At 30.6% G+C, this 20,000-nt stretch overlaps 1 protein-coding gene across 2 annotated transcripts in view; it reads right to left on the bottom strand.

Moving 5' to 3' along the window:
* The window catches only part of ZNF407 (zinc finger protein 407), a 620,467-nt gene that overhangs the window by 370,160 nt on the left and 230,307 nt on the right, over positions 1 to 20,000 (bottom strand). For both annotated transcript variants that reach the window (XM_031946711.1, XM_031946712.1), the window contains exon 4: positions 10,183 to 10,257. In XM_031946711.1, the coding sequence (XP_031802571.1) occupies positions 10,183 to 10,257 (75 nt within the window). The remainder of the gene's footprint in view (positions 1 to 10,182; positions 10,258 to 20,000) is intronic.

The raw sequence follows: 20,000 nt of genomic DNA, 5'->3' as shown, positions 1-20,000 counted from the left end.
ATTCAGGTTTTAATCACTAGACTCTCACCCTACTTCATTTCATTCTTGGAAAAATGTCTGTTAGATTCTATCATCAATATGTGTGTATATTTAATCTATTAAAATGTAAGTTCCTAAAAGGCAAGAGTCTAGCAGAGTATCTGATAGACACAATGCAGCAAGTTCTCACTTTTTTGAATAATAAGTTGTTTAAAGAATATTCTTTTCACAGTCAAACTTTTTTTTTCCAATTAACATGTCAAAATACTTTTAGTATTCTTTCTTTTTTAATTTTAAGTTCCAAATTCCTTTCTTTCCCATCTAATTTTCCCCACCCTGAGACAATAAACAATTTAAGAATAACATGTAATCATGCAAAATATATTTCCATATGGCCATTTAAAAAAAGAAATCAAAAGCCAAAAAATAAAAGTATAAATAAATATAAATATAAATATGCTTCAATCTGCATTCAGATTCCATCAGTCCTTTCTCTGAAAGCAGATAGCATTTTCACGTCAAATCTTTCAGAACTTCCATATAGCCATTTTAAAAAAGAAATCAAAAATGAAAAAATAAAAATATAAATAAATATAAATATGCTTAAATCTGCATTCAGATTCCATCAGTTCTTTCTCTGAAAGCAGATAGCATTTTCACCTGAAATCTTTCAGAACTGTCTTGGATTTTTGTTTTACTGGAAGAAGCTAAGTTATTCACAATTGATTATCCACTACAATATTGCTATTACTGTCTACAAAGTTCTCCTGCTTCTGCTCACTTCATGCTCACTTCACTTTGTATCAGTTCCATGTTTTTCTGAAAGCATTCTGTTCAACTTTTTTTTTTTTAATAGGACAATAGAATCCCATCACAATCATATACCAAAATATGTTGAATTAAATTAAAAGTATTTTTAAAAGCATTCCCTCAATTACTGATTTCTTGCACTACAAAAAGAGTTGCTATAAATATTTTTATACATATAGGTCCTTTTCTGCTTTGTTTTAATTTTTTTAATCTCTAATTATCTAGAAGTAGTAATGATGGGTAAAAGGGGATGCACAGATTTATAGTCCTTTGGACATAGTTCCAAATTGCTCTCTAGAAATGGCACATTAGGGCCCAAATTTTCCTACATGCCCTCCAACATTTATTATTTTCTTTTTCTGTCATATTAGCCAATCAGATAGTTAATGAAGGGGTATTTTTTACTTTTTTGTTTCACTTTGCCATTTCTCCAATCAATAATTTCATATGACAATGGCTAAGTTTGATTTTATCATCAAAAATATATCATTTGAACATTTATCAATTGGGGAATGACTGGTATTTTTATAAATTTTACTCCATTCTCTATGTACTTGAATAATAAGGCCTTTATCAAAGAAACTTGCTGTAAAAGAATTTTTCCAGCTTTCTGCTTTCTTTCTAAAGTTGGTTTCCTTAATTTTGTTTGAGCAAAAATGTTTTCATATAATATACTCAAAATCATCCATTTTACATTTTGTAATATTACCTTTCTCTTACTTGCTCATAATTTCTTCTCTTTTCCACAAATATGATAAACCATTTTATACTCTCAATCTGCTCATATTAACTTTTATGTCTAAATCATGTATGTATTTGGACCTTATTTTGATATCACATGTGCGATATAGGTCTATACCTACTTTAACTTGAATCTTTCTTATGGAGTTTACTGGAAACATGTCATGCCTTCTGTTATTCCCCCCAACACCCTCTCCCTGGGTGCTTTTCTCTCTATACCCACTCTAAAAGGTCTCATCAGCCTCCATTAGTTCTATCATAATTTCTATGCAGATAATACCCAATCTATATGTACAGACCTAATCTGTACTCTCAAATAGAATCTTCTATCACAGCAACTGTTTCAATAAGCAATTTAATTATGTATTCCTTAAGTATCTCAAGTGAATCATGTCTAAAGCAGAAATCTACCTTTCTAAATCTATTACTCTTCAAAAGTTTCTGAATTCTTTTGAGGACATCATTACATTTCCAGTCCATTTCAGTATATATTTTGGCTCTTCATTGTCTCTCATTCTTCCACTCTCAGACGAGACAGCATATCTATAACCCTTTCAAAAACTTAAAAAGTTGTATTGTGTTGCTAATGATTATTCAGAGACTTGTCCAGGCAGGTCAATTCTCTTTCCACCTTTCTCATAGCAAGTTTTTCTTTCTGCTCATATCCTAATTCAGGTCCTCAACACCTCATGCTTGCAAAACTGAAAGATTTTTCAAATTGGTCTCTGTGATGATAGGCTGTACTTGTATAATTCATCTTCCACACAAAAATAATCATCTTAAAGTATAAAGACCATGTTACTCCTTTTTTCAAGAATCTTTAGGAGGTCTACACTGATTCTAAAAAAAAAAAAAAAAAAAAAAAAAAAGATAAAAACTCCTCAGTATAAAAATCTACTTGTTATATATAAAACTTTTTAAATTTTAACCTATGTTTACATTGGTATTATTTTCCTTCACATAATTTATTGTCCACTCAAATTGACCTACTTCATTATCCTTCCATCTCACACACCAGGCCAGTTTGCATTGTCTAAAACCTAAATTTTTCATTCACTTTCTCTTAAACTCCACTTTTCAAACTCAATTTCAAAGTCTGTAAGCCTATATTTTCTTCAGGAAATCTTCTGACTCCCTAGGTCTATTAATCAATATTTCTTCCAGTCAGTGTTTTCTTCCACTTTGCACCAACAGAAAACAATCTCCTTGAGGACAGAGATTTTAGTGCCCAGTTTTTTTTGACTCCTCAGCCAAATGGCATGGAAATGGTTTATAAATTTAATGACACTTAAACTACTAAATTACTTTTTACAAAAAAATCCCCAAACAAAATATTATCATAAAAACTTTCCAGTTTTATTGAATTATTATCTAGAAAGGCAGTGGTGAATTGTAAGCCACAAAACTATAAGTCACAAGAAAAGCATTCCTGATTACACCATTATCAAGATACATCGTCTTCATGAGTCCCAAACTCTCTAAGCCTCTGTACATCTTAAGATGCATGCTTATCTAAAGAAAATGCCTGAATATCAAATGCATGTAAAAATTCTATAAAAACTATAAAAGGCTTAATGAACGTAAGCAATACTGTTCTCCTTGCTAACAAGTATGCTAAGTTGAAAGATTTTAAAACTCCCCACAATAGGTTTTTTCTCTCATATCTTGACTTCTGTGGAAACATTTCTTAAAAATTAGACATTTCAACACATGTAAATGGCATCTTTTAAAAACATTAACCATTATGAATAGCTTCTAGATGATGAATGAATAAAAATAATACTTAAAAAGATACAATACTTAGTATCTTACAGTTTTCAACGCATTTCATCTCATTTGCTTCTACAACTATAGTACAATAATATAAAGCACTAACCTTCACTATGATTCTAAAGAACACTTGGGCATCACAAAGAATTAGTGTTGCATTTCTATCCTCAGAACCATTCCCTCCCAAAGTCCTCTACTCCTGCATACTGTTAAGCACTGCTTAAGAAAGCAGCAAGCAGAAGTAGGTCCCAACAAATATAGTGTATAAGTAGGTCCCCAACAAATATAGTGTATATAAAATCTAAATTAGGCTTATTACTACACTGTAATATTTTTATTCTTGATGGATTCTCTATCAAGAACTCCAAAAAAAAAAAAAAAAAAAAAAAAAAACATTTTTTTCCAAGACCATTTTCTTCCTAGATCAGACCATTCTTGCCTCAGAAGTGACCCTTTCTTCCCGACTTTCTAAGAAAAAGTTCTATTCACAGGGAGTTCTCTCTTCTCTGATATGGCAGACAATGTGAATCAATCTTTAATAGATAATATCATGTCTCTGATTAAGCTGAGACTGATTAAGTTAAGAACTGCTCCTAAAGTTTGTTTTTAATGTGACCATGGGTCTATCAAGCTTAAAAAGTCTGGATGTAGAGAGGGGACAATTTCAATGCAGGGAAAAGTAATTCTCATGGATAACACCTTGCTTATATCTTGCCTTTCAGTTCTCATTCATCTCAAAATACAAGGCACAATCAGAACCTCCATAACACTTTTCTAAGGAAAATGTATGTTATGACAATGTATACCATTTCTTTTTCAATCTACCAGTATAAAAATACTCATTCCAGCTTGATGGATCAAATGGTATTAATTCTGTCTCATTCTCAGTTTTTATAATCTGCCAGTGTGATTGCTATCAATTTATTATTAGTAAACAAACTGAATAATAGTAATATAATAGCCCTAGGAGATCTATTTATTAAGGAATATTTTGTGGGAGTACCCAAATTTGCTATATCATAGAATTCATTAGTTTTACTTCACACTTTGGAGATAGTCACAGCACAAGGATATATGCTAAAAAATAGATATACTCCCATTTATACTTGGGTATTTAGAATTACAAAAAGAATAAGCAGATTCAAAAATGGTGAAGAATGCTAGAAGTTCCAGGAGAAAAAAATGACTAATAGAAGCTACAATAATTAAAATGGAGATTCAAGATTCACAAAATTCTTTTGGGTTTCTTCAAAGTATTCCAAAAAGACATAACAGAGTAGATATACTATAATGTAAAGTGTAGCACAACAGGGCTCTCATCTAGGATTTTTTATATTTTATACTAGGAATATTTTTTTCCTCAAGAACATTTCAAAATGAACTTTGATGATACATAAATTCAGTGAGGAGACAGTTTCTCCTGAAACTAGGATATTAGCAATATTCTATCTAGTAAGCTATTTTGGTTAATTCAGAAAATGTGAAGCTACTGTTAACTAATCAAATTTAATCATAACTAATAAATCATGCAACAGATCTTTACTAAAACAAAGTGTTGCTGTCGTTGTTCAGTCATTCTGTCATGTACAACTCTCCATGACTCCATGAACCATAGCAAACACAATAGTCTTCACAAGGACAATGGTGTGGTTTGCCATTTCCTTCTCCAATGGATTAAAACATCAGAGATTAAGTGACTTGTTAAGATTTCACACAACTAGCAAGGTAGATTTGAACTTGAGTTTTCCTGACTCCAGGCCCAATACTTGAACCACTGAGCCAAGTAGCTGCCTCAGAAAAACAACTAAAGTACTTCTAACCACAGAGTTCATCTTATTTATCCAGAGGTATATTGCTCCAAAAGAGGGTCAACAAAACATGCCAGGAACCTTCCTCTTATTTCTTGACTCCTTAATGAGAACAAAAGGGAATTAATAGAAAATCCTTCACTATCCCTACAAGATCAGATCATAACCTTTTTCGAGGGAAACAACTATTTCATGACACCTTTGACTCAACTTCAAATATACAATTCTTCATTGACAATATCCTGAAGAGACTATATATGTCAGTATATTGAGTCTAAGACTGAGAGTAAGAGTAAAAGAGAGTCAAGAAGCTATGGTAGGGGGATCAGTGGAAGAAGGAATATTGGGAAAGGAGGTAAATTATATGATATCCATCAAATTTCATATTGTGTCTGAAAGACAAAATAATTTCAAATGGGGTACAGATTTTCAAAATATGTGGAGATTTATACTTCGGGTGTACTATGCTCTCTTTGCTTATGGTGTGTGTAGAGAAAATTTAACTCAGATATAGACATTTTAAATATAAAAAATTTAATTTCATACAGTTTTATGCCATAAATACAAAAAGACTCTATGGGGTTTGGGAGAAGATTGCTGAAGATCACATATTATGACAACACAAATTAAAACTAAACTATCAAAATTGCCAATACTTTCCTTTCATAATTAAATCATGTCTACATGTAAAATTGAACATCCCAAGTTTCCATTAGGGTAGAAAATAAAGTTACAAGGAAGACTATTAACGCCAAAATAATGACCATATGTTGGCCTTGAACTTAGTGTGGACTACTGTATGTCAACTTTGAGATTAATGTATATAGACAATAAATCATCAAGAGATATATTACATGTAGAAATAGATCCAAAGAATTCCTGATGAGAAAATCCTATATTTTTTATTTAGATAACCAATAGAATTGACTATACAAGTGAAATTATTATTTCTTCACCTCTACAAGATATCTAAATTGGAAAATTTTAAGGTTAAGAGCAGGATCACGCGGAATATGAAAAAGTACTGATTTGACAAGAAAATTATGTCATCACTGTTCCCACTCTAAAAAACAAAAACAAAAACTCAAATTCTTTCTGACACCTACCTTTCTGAGTCATTTCAAGCTCATTTCTAATAAGTAACTATTATATAAGTTCCACAACCTTGTTTTGTAACCTATGCCTATCTTTAATTATAATAATACTTTGTAGATAATGCAATGCTAAATGTTAGGTTAAATTTTGGATTAGGATTCACAAAAGAGAAACTTTATATTAAGGATATCAAAGAGAAATGTGAATAGAGTAGAAAACAGTTCAGAATAGGGTCATAATTTTATTAGAATTTGCTATAATGTGTATATGTATTTAGAAATGCTTCTATAAGTACATATGTATATGTAAACACAGTATTTGTACTATAGTATAGTTTTAAAATATTGAGAAGTTTGTAGGAAATAAAAATTTCAGAGAAAATAAACTGTGATTTCATGCAATGGACTGAAGTCAAAGATCTGAGTTCTAGTTCTGGTCCCTACACTTCAGAACTCACATTGTGCCCTTGCTAGCCCACGTCTTCTCTTGTTACAAATAAGAAAATTGATATTCAGAGAGGTTAACAATTTGGACTATATATTACAAAGTACAATTCTGGTAAATGACTGTTAATCTTAAAGTATTTATATAAATTGGAATAACTGAAAGGGAAAGTTGGGGAGGGAGAGAGATCCCTAATTTAAAACTGTGTATGATTTGTGCTTTAATTTCATTTGGTATATCGTTTTGAATTTATTTTATTTTTCTGTTTCTGGTGAGAGTCATGCTGACAACTTTTTTTTTTTTTTTTTTTTTTTTGGTCTATCAAACTCTGTAGCATGATTACATGAATTTACTTTTAATAAATTATCAGCTTTGCATATATCAGTCAAACCACAAAGCCTAAATAGTTGCAAACAAAATTCATTATTAATCTAATTGTCACAGCCTATTTAACTAACTTCTATTAGTATTTGCTATAATATGCAATGTATCAGAGAGCAGAATCAAATTCAAAACATAAAAAGTAAACTGATTATATTGTCCTAGAGAAATTAAAAATATAACAACTTTGCAGTATTACATTCAAGACATTAATGTTTTAAATAAGTAAGAAAAACCATGTAATTTAATTTAGACAACAGTTGTGCCGAAGATGGCTCAACATGCTGGTAAAGAGTTTCCTTGCATTTTAAAACCATTAAAAGACATCAACTCCCCCTCAAAGGAAAGGGAGTGAGGGAAAGTGGAAAGGAAGAGAAAAGCATTTTGGCATTTATTGTGTTAGATTACACTACTCAAATCTTAGCCATCATCAACTAGGGACTTCTCCTGGGAGATTATATTGCTATTGCAGACCTGCTGATACTACTCAATATTACTATATTAGGAGGAAGTGCTAGATACAAGGTATTATGAACAGAAAGTATTCAGAGGCATTATAAAGCATCTCAAAAGGCAGAAAATACACTCAAAATATCTTTAGATTAGGTCACGTCTGGAGCAGATCAGAACCAGATATGGCAAGATAAAAATTGAAGGATTCATATGTTGAAACAATTAATTAATGCTATAGCAGCAAGAACTAGGAATACCCTGATGTTAAGCTGCTAAACCTCAGAGTAAAGGGAATTTACCACAGTAGACTCCTATATTTGAGTATTAACAAATGGAGGAAGAATAGGAGGAAGAAAAAAAGAACAAGAGAAATATAGATATATATAGAAGGTATTAAGGAAGGGTAACAAAAGAAAACAAAATCTTGCTTGAATGTAGGAATAATAAGGTTAAGTTAAACAAATAGTTATTAAATACCTACTATTGCCAGACACTGAGCTAAGATTTGGGAATAAAAAGAAATTCCCAAAACAGAGCTTGATCTTAAGAAGTTCAGAAACTAACTCCTGAAACAATACACAATAAAATTACATAAAAACACCGTAGATATAGAATGAATTGGAGATAATCTCAAAGGAAAGGCTTTAGCACTAAGAGGATCTCTAAAAACTTCTTGTATGAGGTAACATGGTAAGAAACAAAAAATTAAGGTACTTGTATCATTATTATTATGACTGACATTATAAAGTTTTATTAAAATGTGAATCAAATTTCAAAATTCAAACATTTCATTTGTTGTTGGTTTAGTACATAGAAATGTTTCTCACTGTAAATTTCCAATTTAACTTAAAATAGTAAAAAAAAAAAGAAAAAAGAAAAAGAAAAAAAAGCCTAAAGAAAGTATATTATGATGCAATAACTCAATGACACAAAAGTCTATTTGATAAGTACCATTTTAAATTTATATAGAAGAAAGTATACGTTGAATAAAAAATAAAGTTTTTTTAAAAAGTTTTTTAAACAAAAGAATACTGCTAAAAAGTATTTACCAATTGTTGAGATAACTGAATATTTATAAATAAGTGAAACATAGCAAATATGTAAGTTTTACCCAGTTAAAATATCCAAAATTTCAGGCAATAATGTATGCAATTAAAACCATCATACTGGAGTATATGGAGAAACTCATCATATTTTTTTTTTTTTGTAAAGGTGATATACTTCTTATGCTTCTGACTAACTCAATAGTAAGAAGAATCAAATGTCTCCTAAAACTGAAAACAACATAAGCAGCTATGTTAACCTTAGGCTGTTTCCATTTACCTAATTACCTAATTTATTTAAATTATATTTACTTAATGTAAAATTGAGTAATGAAATAAATGATGATATAATAGAAGAGAGAGAAATAACATTTAAAATAAAAACCTGACAATCGATGACATAACTGTAGTGTTATTTTTCATGAAATAGGAATTATAGTATTATTTTGAAGGTGATACGTAAGATATATGGAAATATAAATAGTAAATATACATAAAGTTATACAAAAATACATTTTTTGATATTTGTATTTTGTTCCTGAATGACCATTTTATACATACACACACACACACACACACACACACACACCCCCACACACACACCCATTCTGTTAAGGACCATGCCTAAATGAAGGGGCAGGTCAATTCTCTGAGAGCCTCCACAACTGTGGATTATGACATATAAGAAGGAGTTGCAAAGAACAGGTGTTGCTTGTGGACTGAGAATAAAATAAATTGGAGGCAGAGGGAAGAGGAGAGAGGTCAGACAATGCAACTGCCTCTGAGTGGAGGAAGTCAGACAACAGCAACAGCCTCTAAGTCCTGTTGTATCATCATCATCCTCTTATATGAAGAGATCCATTCTAGAGGTCTGAGTTAAACCTCCAGCAGCCACTGGCAGGTGGCTCCCATATCACAACATCATTCCACAATCATGCTTTGCTTTTTATATTAAGTGTCCCAAATTCTCAAAAAAAATAAATGTCATATTCCACAAAATTAAACTTATTTCAGGAAATAGGATGGTGTCAGCTCAAACAATCACTCTAAGAGTATTTCAATGCTAGAAGAATTAAAAATCACTATATTGACAATATGTCACTAGATAGAGTGTTTTGCCTGGTTTACAATATTTCAGTAATTGGCATACTTGTTTAGTAAAAATAACTTACTCAATGGTCAGATGAAAGTAAAGCCAAAGAAGAATATTAAAATTAGAAACCTTTAATCTTAAAATTTCTAAAGAACCTCAGTAATCATCTAATGGAACATAATTGAAGCATATCAAATCCTTTGTCTTAGCAATAACAAGGAACAGAAGCAAAATTCTTTAGAAGGTTGCCCTTTAGATGTCTTCATCAATATCTGAAGATAATAAGACTTTTGGTGCTTAAAGCACTCATAAAGATAATCTAGATCATGGGACAGCAAAATACAGGTCACAGGAAAAATAAATGTATTTAAAATGCAAAAAGCATTCTTTGAAGGTCTGACAAAAACAATAAGAGGTCTAAATATGGCCATTTAGCCAGAGTTTCCTGACCCCTATTCTAGATCAATCTACTCATTCTAGAGTGGAAAAAAAAGAAGTCTGGAAAAATTACTTGGCAAATTTCTTTTGCCAATTTAATTTTAAAATTGCTTTAAGAAATACTTACCTTTCTTTTGGTGTACCAACTCCATGTTTGCCTAGTAGATGAGTATTTAAATGCTTCTTCATCACAAAGGCAACACTGGAAACAGAAATATATATATAATAATTAGAGAAAACAGGTACAAAATTAGCTTTTGAAAAATAAGAATTACACACATAACTAAAATTTCAAAAATAAAATCACTCCCTTGAAAGTGTAATTCTTCATAATTCTATAAAATAGAATGTAGGCATATAGATATATTTGAAAACACTTATATAATATTCTTTCATATACAAGACAACTTTCATGTAATTATTCAAGTATTATCATAAACTACCTAAAAGAAATTCAATTGTTTGAATTCATGACCCATCCATTTTTAACACTTCTATTACAAATAAATTTATGTGTATGTATATATACATATATGCACACACATAATATGCATATGTTTATGTACATACACACATGCACAAAATATAGGTTCTTAAGAGCTTAGATTGAAAACAAGTGCACAGGCCGACAAATCCAATTCTTCATTTTACATGAGGAAACTGAGAATGGGAAAGGTTGGATGATTTTATCAGGTTACAATGCAAGAAAATAAATAGACTATGTCAATTTTATCCCTCTATCACTAAGTAAGCCACATCAAATATCAACTTTATTAAATATGTACAGGACCATAAAAAGAATAAATAGTTTTTGTAATTATTCACTAAAAACTTAAAAATTATTTGCAATGGTATGAAATGGAAAGAATTCTTTAAGGCTTTACCACTTAAGCGGCAACAATTGTAAAAATAAGTTGTAATAACTATAACAAAACACTATTCTTGACATGATCTTCTTTTAAGCACAAATCAGTTTATTTAATTCAATTTTGATGACATATATATATAAAATAGATAGGAATCATGAGCTAGTTTATTGAGTATCATTCTTCTACTGATAATACTGTAACATCAATTTAATTATGTCATGTGATTTCTCCAAACAATTTAGATATCATTTGGGAGCTTCAGACTAAAACAGGTCTCTGGATAAGCAAAAATTTTTACTGCTGTAACTTTCAGTGTGAAAAGGGCTTGCAAACATTTTTGTTAATTATGTATTACAGCTGTCCTTCATAAAGTTAATTACTAATAGCTGAAAGGCAATAGAATCTATTTGCATATGTACATGAAAGGCATGACATATGCAAAAATATGATTTTAATTAGCATTCTATGATATGAAGGGCTACAAATCAAACTGGCATGTTATAAGATTTTTAACATTAAATACTGAATTCATCTGGACATGTTTGCACTAATGGACAATACAGCAACTTTAAAGTATGGTAACATTAAGCCACAGATGAGCTACAAAAGCATAGAAGGAATGCAAATTTTAAAAAAAAGTTAATATATCTTTTAATACATCAATACAGTTTAAGCCTTTTCACATTATAGAGTATCTTCCCTCAGAGCAGCCTTCAAGGTGAAATGTCTAAATTCAAATTTTTTTTTAAATTAACTTATTTTTAAAAAGCATTAAAATACTTTTTTTATATGTAAGAAATGAATGAATATAAAATCTTTAAAATCCAAATAACTGATCACATTATCATTACTAATGATATTCAAATGTCAAGAGAATTATTATTTATTACCAAAATTGTATTAAAAATGCTCAGTTAAAACTTTAACCAACTATAAGAAATTCCATATTTTAACAGGTTCTTTGTGTCAAACTAAATTTATTTTATCAGTATAAAGTACATTATATACTAACGATACTATTATTTTTGACATAAAACCTTCACTAGCTAAAAAGCTGAATGTGCAAAGTTTGGACAGGTTATTGATATAGCCAAGTAAAATCTGGTGGGATCTGATAAGATTATGAATAGAATTAGTGTGGTAATTGTTAACGTGGAGAAATGTTCTTAAAGTCTTAATTAAAAAAAGCTTCTAAGCTACCTTTATCAACATTAGTCAAAAGTAAAATAAAACTTATAAGTCATTTCAAATATTTAATTCTACAATTATCACCTTTATTCTATTTTTCTTTATTTAGTAAACATTTTGCTGAATTAATATACAAGGAAATGGGAGAAAATAAGAATTTTTATAATATTCAAAAACTATCAGCTTTATTCTATTCCTTCAAAATTTTACACTACATTTATAAAATTTCATTTTTCAACCTACAAATACAAATAAATGAAGGAATACTAATTCATGTTTTCTTCAATGAGGTCAATCTTTGTCTCCATCTGACAAATAATTTGTTGAATTAGGTTACCACACAACAAAACACAAATCAGTTACCAACATTAACAACTATTTCATAAGAATAGATGCCTAGTGATGATTTAGTGAGACTTACACGAACTGATGCTGAGTGAAATGAGCAGGACCAGGACATCATTATATACTTCAACAACAATACTATATGATGACCAGTTCTGATGGACCTGGCCATCCTCAGAAATGAGATCAACCAAATCATTTCCAATGGAGCAGTAATGAACTGAACCAGCTACGCCCACAGAAAGAACTCTGGGTGATAACTAAAAACCATTACATTGAATTCCCAATCCCTATATTTATGCCCACCTGAATTTTTGATTTCCTTCACAAGCTAATTGTACAATATTTCATTGTCTTATTCTTTTTGTTCAGCAAAATAACGGTTCGGTCATGTATACTTATTGTGTATCTAATTTATATTTTAATATATTTAACATCTACTGGTCATCCTGCCATTTGGGGGAGGGGGTGGGGAGTAAGAGGTGAAAAATTGGAACAAGAGGTTTGGCAATTGTTAACGCTGTAAAGTTATCCATGCATATAACCTGTAAATAAAAGGCTATTAAATTTAAAAAAAAAAAAAAAAGAATAGAACGCGCTAATTTATCAACTTGACTTTTATTCACCTTTTTTAGAAGCTAGATGTGTTTCAACATTATTTTAACATAGATAGTAGCAGGAATTTGTAATTTAATCTTGTCTTGTTGATCCAATCAAAGACTACAAAGAGAAATTCCTAAAAGGAAATGTCTGGATTCTAAAGAAAAGACCTGTTATACAAGGGTACACTGGAAAGATTTTATTTTAGACTGCAAATGAAGTAAACTTTTTATCTTTCTAAACTGTATTAATTATATAACATTAGTAATAAAGTAATAAAATTTCTTTTTAAACAGGTCTATTACTTTCAAAATATCTAAAATTTATCTCAATAGCAAAAAAGGAATGACTTAATATTGAAAACTAAAGCAGAAATAAATCACAGATACCATGTGTAATCTAAACCATTCATCTACCAAAACCTCAAGCAAAGTAAATTTATCCTAATTTTCATATTATATTATATAACAAAAAAAAAGCATCTGTAATAACTCAACTATCATCAGCTCAACTTTCACTTGACTCAAAGTGAGTCAAGAAATATAAGTAACAGATTATTTAAATATAGTTCACTTTATTATTAATATGGTAAAAGGAAAAGAATAGAAGAGCCACAAATCACTCATTATTCTCATCCAACACATTCCTGGACACTACAAGTAAGGATTTTGGTATATTCCCTACTCCATCTCTCCCAGTCTTCTTTGGTCCCTAAACAATCAATTTCCGATTAAGGTGAGTGGCAGAGGCTCTAGGAGCATTAGACAACTCAGTATTTGAATCACTATGTGATATTAAGCATTTTCTCCTGCAGTTGCTTTCAAAGATGTACGGTGAATTATAAAATGGCTATCACACTGCAAAAGTTCTTTACAATGTTTTGTTAAACTGAAGAAAATGGAGTAGAAAAAGAGAGAAGAATTCAACTAACAGAATGTAATAGTGTTTTCCACATTCTTTCATCAGTACACTATCCAGGAACAAAATTGTGGCAAGCTCATTGGTAAACACTGAAAGAACCTCAGAGAAACTGAATGTAAAATGTGGCTTTGGTTTTATTTCTAGTGGGCTCTCCAGCATTCATGTAATAATATTAACTTGAGAAAAGTGAGTAAAAACAAATTGTTAACATCTACCATAGTAAAATATTAATTCCTTGTGATAATTTATATAACATTTTGGTCCTATGATCTTTTTTTGATTGAAGACAAAATTTCATTACTATTGAAACCCTAACTGTCCACAAGCTAACATGATATTTCCTGGACTGGTAGGAAGATGGAGCATTGCTTAATTAAGCCATTCTCCAATTCCTCAAGTTCAATATTTATCTTTAATCTTCCCATTCCATTTGTTGCTGATGCCTATCAATTCACTTAGAATATACTCCTTTCTCTCTGCCCAGACAGCCCAAATATTAGAGGTCCTTAACAATCTCAAACTTGGACAATTGCAATAGCCTAATGGTGAATTTGCTAATTTCAAGCAACTCTCCACTTCAATCAATCCTCCATTCAGTTACCAACTATAGGTCTGATCACATAACTCTCCAACTCAACAAAGTCCAGGGCTTTCCTAACAGGATCAAACATCAAATCCTTTGGCATTCCAAGGCTATTTCCACTGCTACCTGTCCAACCTTTTCTTATACCATAATCTCCAGTGATTGTTCTTCTACTTCATCTCTAGAGCATTTCCTCTGGCAGCCCCATATACCTAGAAAGTTCTCCCTTATTTCTGCATCCTAGCTTCCCTGGTGCCTTTGCGTCCAACTAAAATTCCATCTTCTATAGGAGGCCTTTCGCAACTGGTTTTTAATTCTAATGCCTTCTGCCTGTTAAAATTATTTCCTATTTAGTTTGTTTATATGTGTTTGCTAAATTTCTTTATATAAAGACTGTTGTTTGCTTCTCTTTTCTATTCCAAGTGCTTAATACATAACATGGCACATAATAGGTGCTTAATAAATATCCAAATACACTAAATCCAAAGTTAAATCCCCATCTATTTTATCTGACTGATTTTATCAAATAAAATACATGAGAAATGAATTTCTGCAGGGACAGTAATACATTGTTGGTGGAATTGTGAATACATCCAGCCATTCCGGAGAGCAATCTTGAACTATGCTCAAAAACTTATCAAATTGTCCATACCCTTTGATCCAGCAGTGTTTCTACTGGGCTTATATTCCAAAGAGATATGAAAGGAGGGAAAGGGATTTATATGTGCAAGAATGTTTGTGTCAGGAATCTTGGTAGTGGCCAGAAACTGGAAACTGAGTGGATGCCCATCAGTTGGAGAATGACTGAATAAACTGTAGTATATGAATATTATGGAATATTATTGTTCTGTAAGAAATGACCATCAGGATGATTTCAGAAAGGCCTGGAGAGATTTACATGAACTGATGCTGAGTGAAATGAGCAGGACCAGGAGATCATTATATACTTCAATAACAATACTATATGATGATCAATTCTGATGGATGTAACCATCTGCAGTGATGAGATAAACCAAATCAGTTCCAATAGAACAGTAATGAATTGAACCAGGTACACCCAAGGAAAGAACTCTGGGAGATGGCCATGAACCATTACATAGAATTCCTAATCCCTATATTTTTGTCTGCCTGCATTTTTTATTTCCTTCACAGGCTAATAGTACACTATTTCAAAGTCTAATTCTTTTTTTACAGCAAAATAACTATTAGAACATGTATACTTATATTTTATTTAATTTATATTTTAACATATTTAACATGTATTGGCCAACCTGCCATCTAGAGGAGGGGATGGGGGGAAGGAGGGGAAAAATTGGAACGAAAAGTTTGGCAATTGTCAATGCTGTAAAATTACCCATGAATATAACTTGTAAATAAAAAGCTATAATAAAAAATAATATTTTAAAAAAAGAAATGAGTTTGTGGGAATATTTATTTAGTAATTTTCAGTCATGTTGGACTCAATGTGACTTTTTAGTGAATCTTATAATATGAACTCAATGACCTTTATTTTCCTCATGGCTTTCTCCTGCACACCCATATCTGCTTTGCCAGTGGCTTCCCCAATTGCTAATCCTATATCTAAAGATTGCCAGGTTGATATGATATATTAAAGTTTGCAATATAATAGCATCAGAGCTTTGACAGAATTCAAGGAATCCTTCATATCATAGTAAAACATAAGAAAAACTGTAGAAAACAGTATAAAATAACAAACATAGAGACATATTAGGAATAAATTCAGGATTAAAAGGACAAATGAACAGATATTTCTGATCACTACAAAGACAAATCATGACTTTCAGAGGACCACAGATGAAACATGCTTACCTACATTCAGGAAGAGAGGTGAGAGTTAAAATGCAGAGTGAGATAAATATTTTGAACATTGTGAATGTGGGAATTTGTTTTACATGCCTATTCAAATTCATTACAAGAGTTTTATTATTCTTTTTTCTAAATAATGGCAGCAGTAACATGGGCATGGGAGTTAGGGATAAGGTGGCCACCACTCTAAAAAAAAAATTTATTATTAATGCACTTTTTAAAAAAAGAATAGAAAGCAATAAAAGGAAAGTCATAAAGAATCACCAGAAGCAAAGATTTGTTAATTTTATATAATAAATTTATTATAAATTTCAAAAGAAAATCAAGCCTTTCAAAATAGAAATTTGCAGTTTTTTTCTATTATAATTTTAAATGTGAAAAGGTTTAAGTTCAGTTTAAATTTTAATTATAAAAAATGTAAAATGTGTCATACCAATTACATAACAGGTGTCAAAAACGGAAAGAACTCAATTCAAATCCTATATACTGGCAATGCCACTCTGGACAAGTCACTTAAACTCCCAGTGCCCCAGGTACTGAGATTCTAGGTTTCTAAGAGTAATCTGTTACATTATTGCTATATTTACTATAACATTTCAGGATTCTATTCCATTATTGCACAGAAGGTTCTGATTTACATTAGGAAGTGAAAGTCTTTTATGTCAGTTCCCTACATCACTGAAATCACAGGTACATTTTTAAAAAGAGGGGAAAGGGTTGAATAAGAAGTAGGGGAAGGTAGGGATAGAGCAGGGAGAAGGAGAAAAAGAATATATAACCATGTTGAAAAATATATATTCAAATGCATTTGTAATTAATGCCAAGTTGCTCAAAACCATGATGTAGAAGATTCAAAAGCAATAAACTGATTTCTTTGTATTTTAGTCTTTTCTTCCCAGATAACTCATAAATATTTCTACAAAAAAGGTCTCATTGCCTTTTATTTCTTTTATGCCTTTATAACATAGATGCATTGGCCAAGTGTTATGGAAGATATCTATAAGAACAGGCAAAAATGGGTTGCAATTTGCACCAGAGAAATCACATAATGGTGAGATTATGGATTCATTAAACTCAAGATTCTTAAACTTTGGGTCGCAATCCCATATGAGGTATCATAACTGAATTGGGAGTTATGAAATGGTGAGATATTATCAGTAAATGTTTGATTTGTATACGTCTTTTAGATACCTAGAAAGCCAAAGTTACATTGAAAATTTCTCAGGTGAAAAAGAAAAAAAGAAAAAAAAATTTAAGAAGCTCTGAATTAAACTATTATACTCAAGACATAATTGAAAACATCAGTAATCTCAAAAAGAATTGCTGATATTTTGAACTAAGACATGGATAAAAGAAAAGCATTAAACAAGCTATGTACCCTTATGGACTTCCTAATTTAAATGACGAGCAAAGACTTAAATAGCTAGAAGAAAATTGTCAGATGTCCTTCAAACACAGATAAAAACCTAGCAAAGTTTTTCCTCGGCAAACTTATACCAGACACATAAATACATACAAATACACAAATACATAAAAACTTTGGACTCAAAAGTGGATTCCCATCAATTGGAGAATGGCTGAATAAATTCTGGTATATGAATGTTATGGAATATTGTTGTTCTGTAAGAAATGACCAGCAGGATGATTTCAGAAAGGCCTAGAGAGACTTACATGAACTGATGCTGAGTGAAATGAGCAGAACCAGGAGATCATTATATACTTCCACAACAATATATATGATGATCAATTCTGATGGACGTGGCCTTCTCCAACAATGAGAGGAGCCAAATCAGTTCCATCTGTTCAATAATGAATAGAACAAGCTATGCCCAGCGAAAGAACTCTGGGAAATGAGTGCGAACTACTACATAGCATTTCCAATCCCTCTATTTTTGTCCTGACTACATTTTTGATTTCCTTCATAGGTTAAGTGTACATTATTTCAAAGTCCGATTCTTCTTGTGCAGCAAAATAACTGTATGGATATGTATACATATATTGTATTTAACATATACTTTAACATATTTAACATGCATTGTTCTACTGCCATCTGAGGGAGATGGTGACAGGAAGGTGGGGAAAAATTGGAACAAAAGGTTTTGCAATTGCCAATGCTGAAAAATTACCCATGCATATATATCTTGTAAATAAAAAGCAATAAAAAAGTACATTTCACCTTATAAAAACATATTTAATTCTTTAAAAAGTAAAGATGTCTCCAAATGTAACTAAAAACACTCTGAATTATTGAATAGCAAATAGCCTACCAATAGATGTCGTGATTTATGTGCTATTCAATTTTCTGATTTCTATTTTAGTGAGAAAAAATATTATGTTTCAATTTAAATATTGAGGATAAAAACAATACTAATAACATAAGAACAAAAATATTCACACAATATTATAATACTATTTTAGATTCCTATAACTACTTGGTCAGGATTATTCAAATTATCCAACCCTAGAACATGGAATTCTACTTATAACTTGTAGATTTGTAGAACAATTTTGTAGAACAATACAAAACAAAACAAACAACGAAAAACAACAACAACACAATGGCTTTGCTTTTATGGAAAACCAATACAAACAACAGCTAAGATAAATTAGAAATTGACATAGTACATTTTATAATAATTTATTATTCTACTTAAACTTTAATTATATAAAATTTTATTATCAACAACATAATTTGAATTCTTCAACTTCAGAACAGAATTTAAAATATAGGAATATAACCCAATTTTACTTAAACTATTTTTCTTTTCCTAGACATAATATTTAAAATTTTGAAAAAGATCTTAAATGCACATTTTTAACTTTTTTTAACATTAAATTTAAAAGTTTATAATTGATTGCATATTTATGAAATAAATGTGTAAGTAAAAACAAGAAACAGAAGACAACCCTAATACATTAACATGCCAAAAAAAAAAAAAAAAAACAATAGGAAGAGTTTAGAGCTCTTTTAATATCCATATGCTGCTATGATTTAATGACCTTTCAGAAAGGACTATATAAGAAAAGGGGTTGGGTTCAAAAGGAAAAGAATCATGTTAGAACAAGTCAAGTTGGCAGTAAAAGTGAATGAATCTTTAAGTTGTTTTATAATTTTAGCACTAGATGTTTCAATTCACAGAATAAAGCCTTAAAAACAGACTATTACTTCAGAAAGTTTTCAAATGCAAAAAAAAAAAAAAAAATGAAAACAGCCTATAAAGTCTAGCCTATACAAAATGAAAGGTTCAATGATCATTTTCTATTATTCCTTAATGCTTTCAATGCTCTGTTGCCAGTATCCCCCAACTGATATCATACTAATTCAATTAAGACCCTGTGTAAATAATCACAGCCTTTTCAATGAAGCCTTCCATGATTAATTCATATGGAGAGAATTTCTGAATTTATCATATTTCATTTTCCATTCCTGTTGTTCATGTGCCAATCCTATATAAGACTGTCCAAGGTTGGGGTATAAAGACTCCTTTCATATCCCTTAGAATCTAAAACCTGTTAGCCTTGCATATATTAGGCACACATTTTCTATACACAGAAGATATTAGGTACATAATAGATTCTTGATAAGTTGATTAAAAATAAGTTAAAGAAAAT

The sequence above is a fragment of the Sarcophilus harrisii genome, chromosome 1 (assembly GCF_902635505.1).
Source record: "Sarcophilus harrisii chromosome 1, mSarHar1.11, whole genome shotgun sequence".
NCBI classification, from domain to species: domain Eukaryota; kingdom Metazoa; phylum Chordata; class Mammalia; order Dasyuromorphia; family Dasyuridae; genus Sarcophilus; species Sarcophilus harrisii.
Note: the sequence above shows the minus strand (reverse complement) of the source record. Positions and strands in the feature narration are given on the sequence as shown.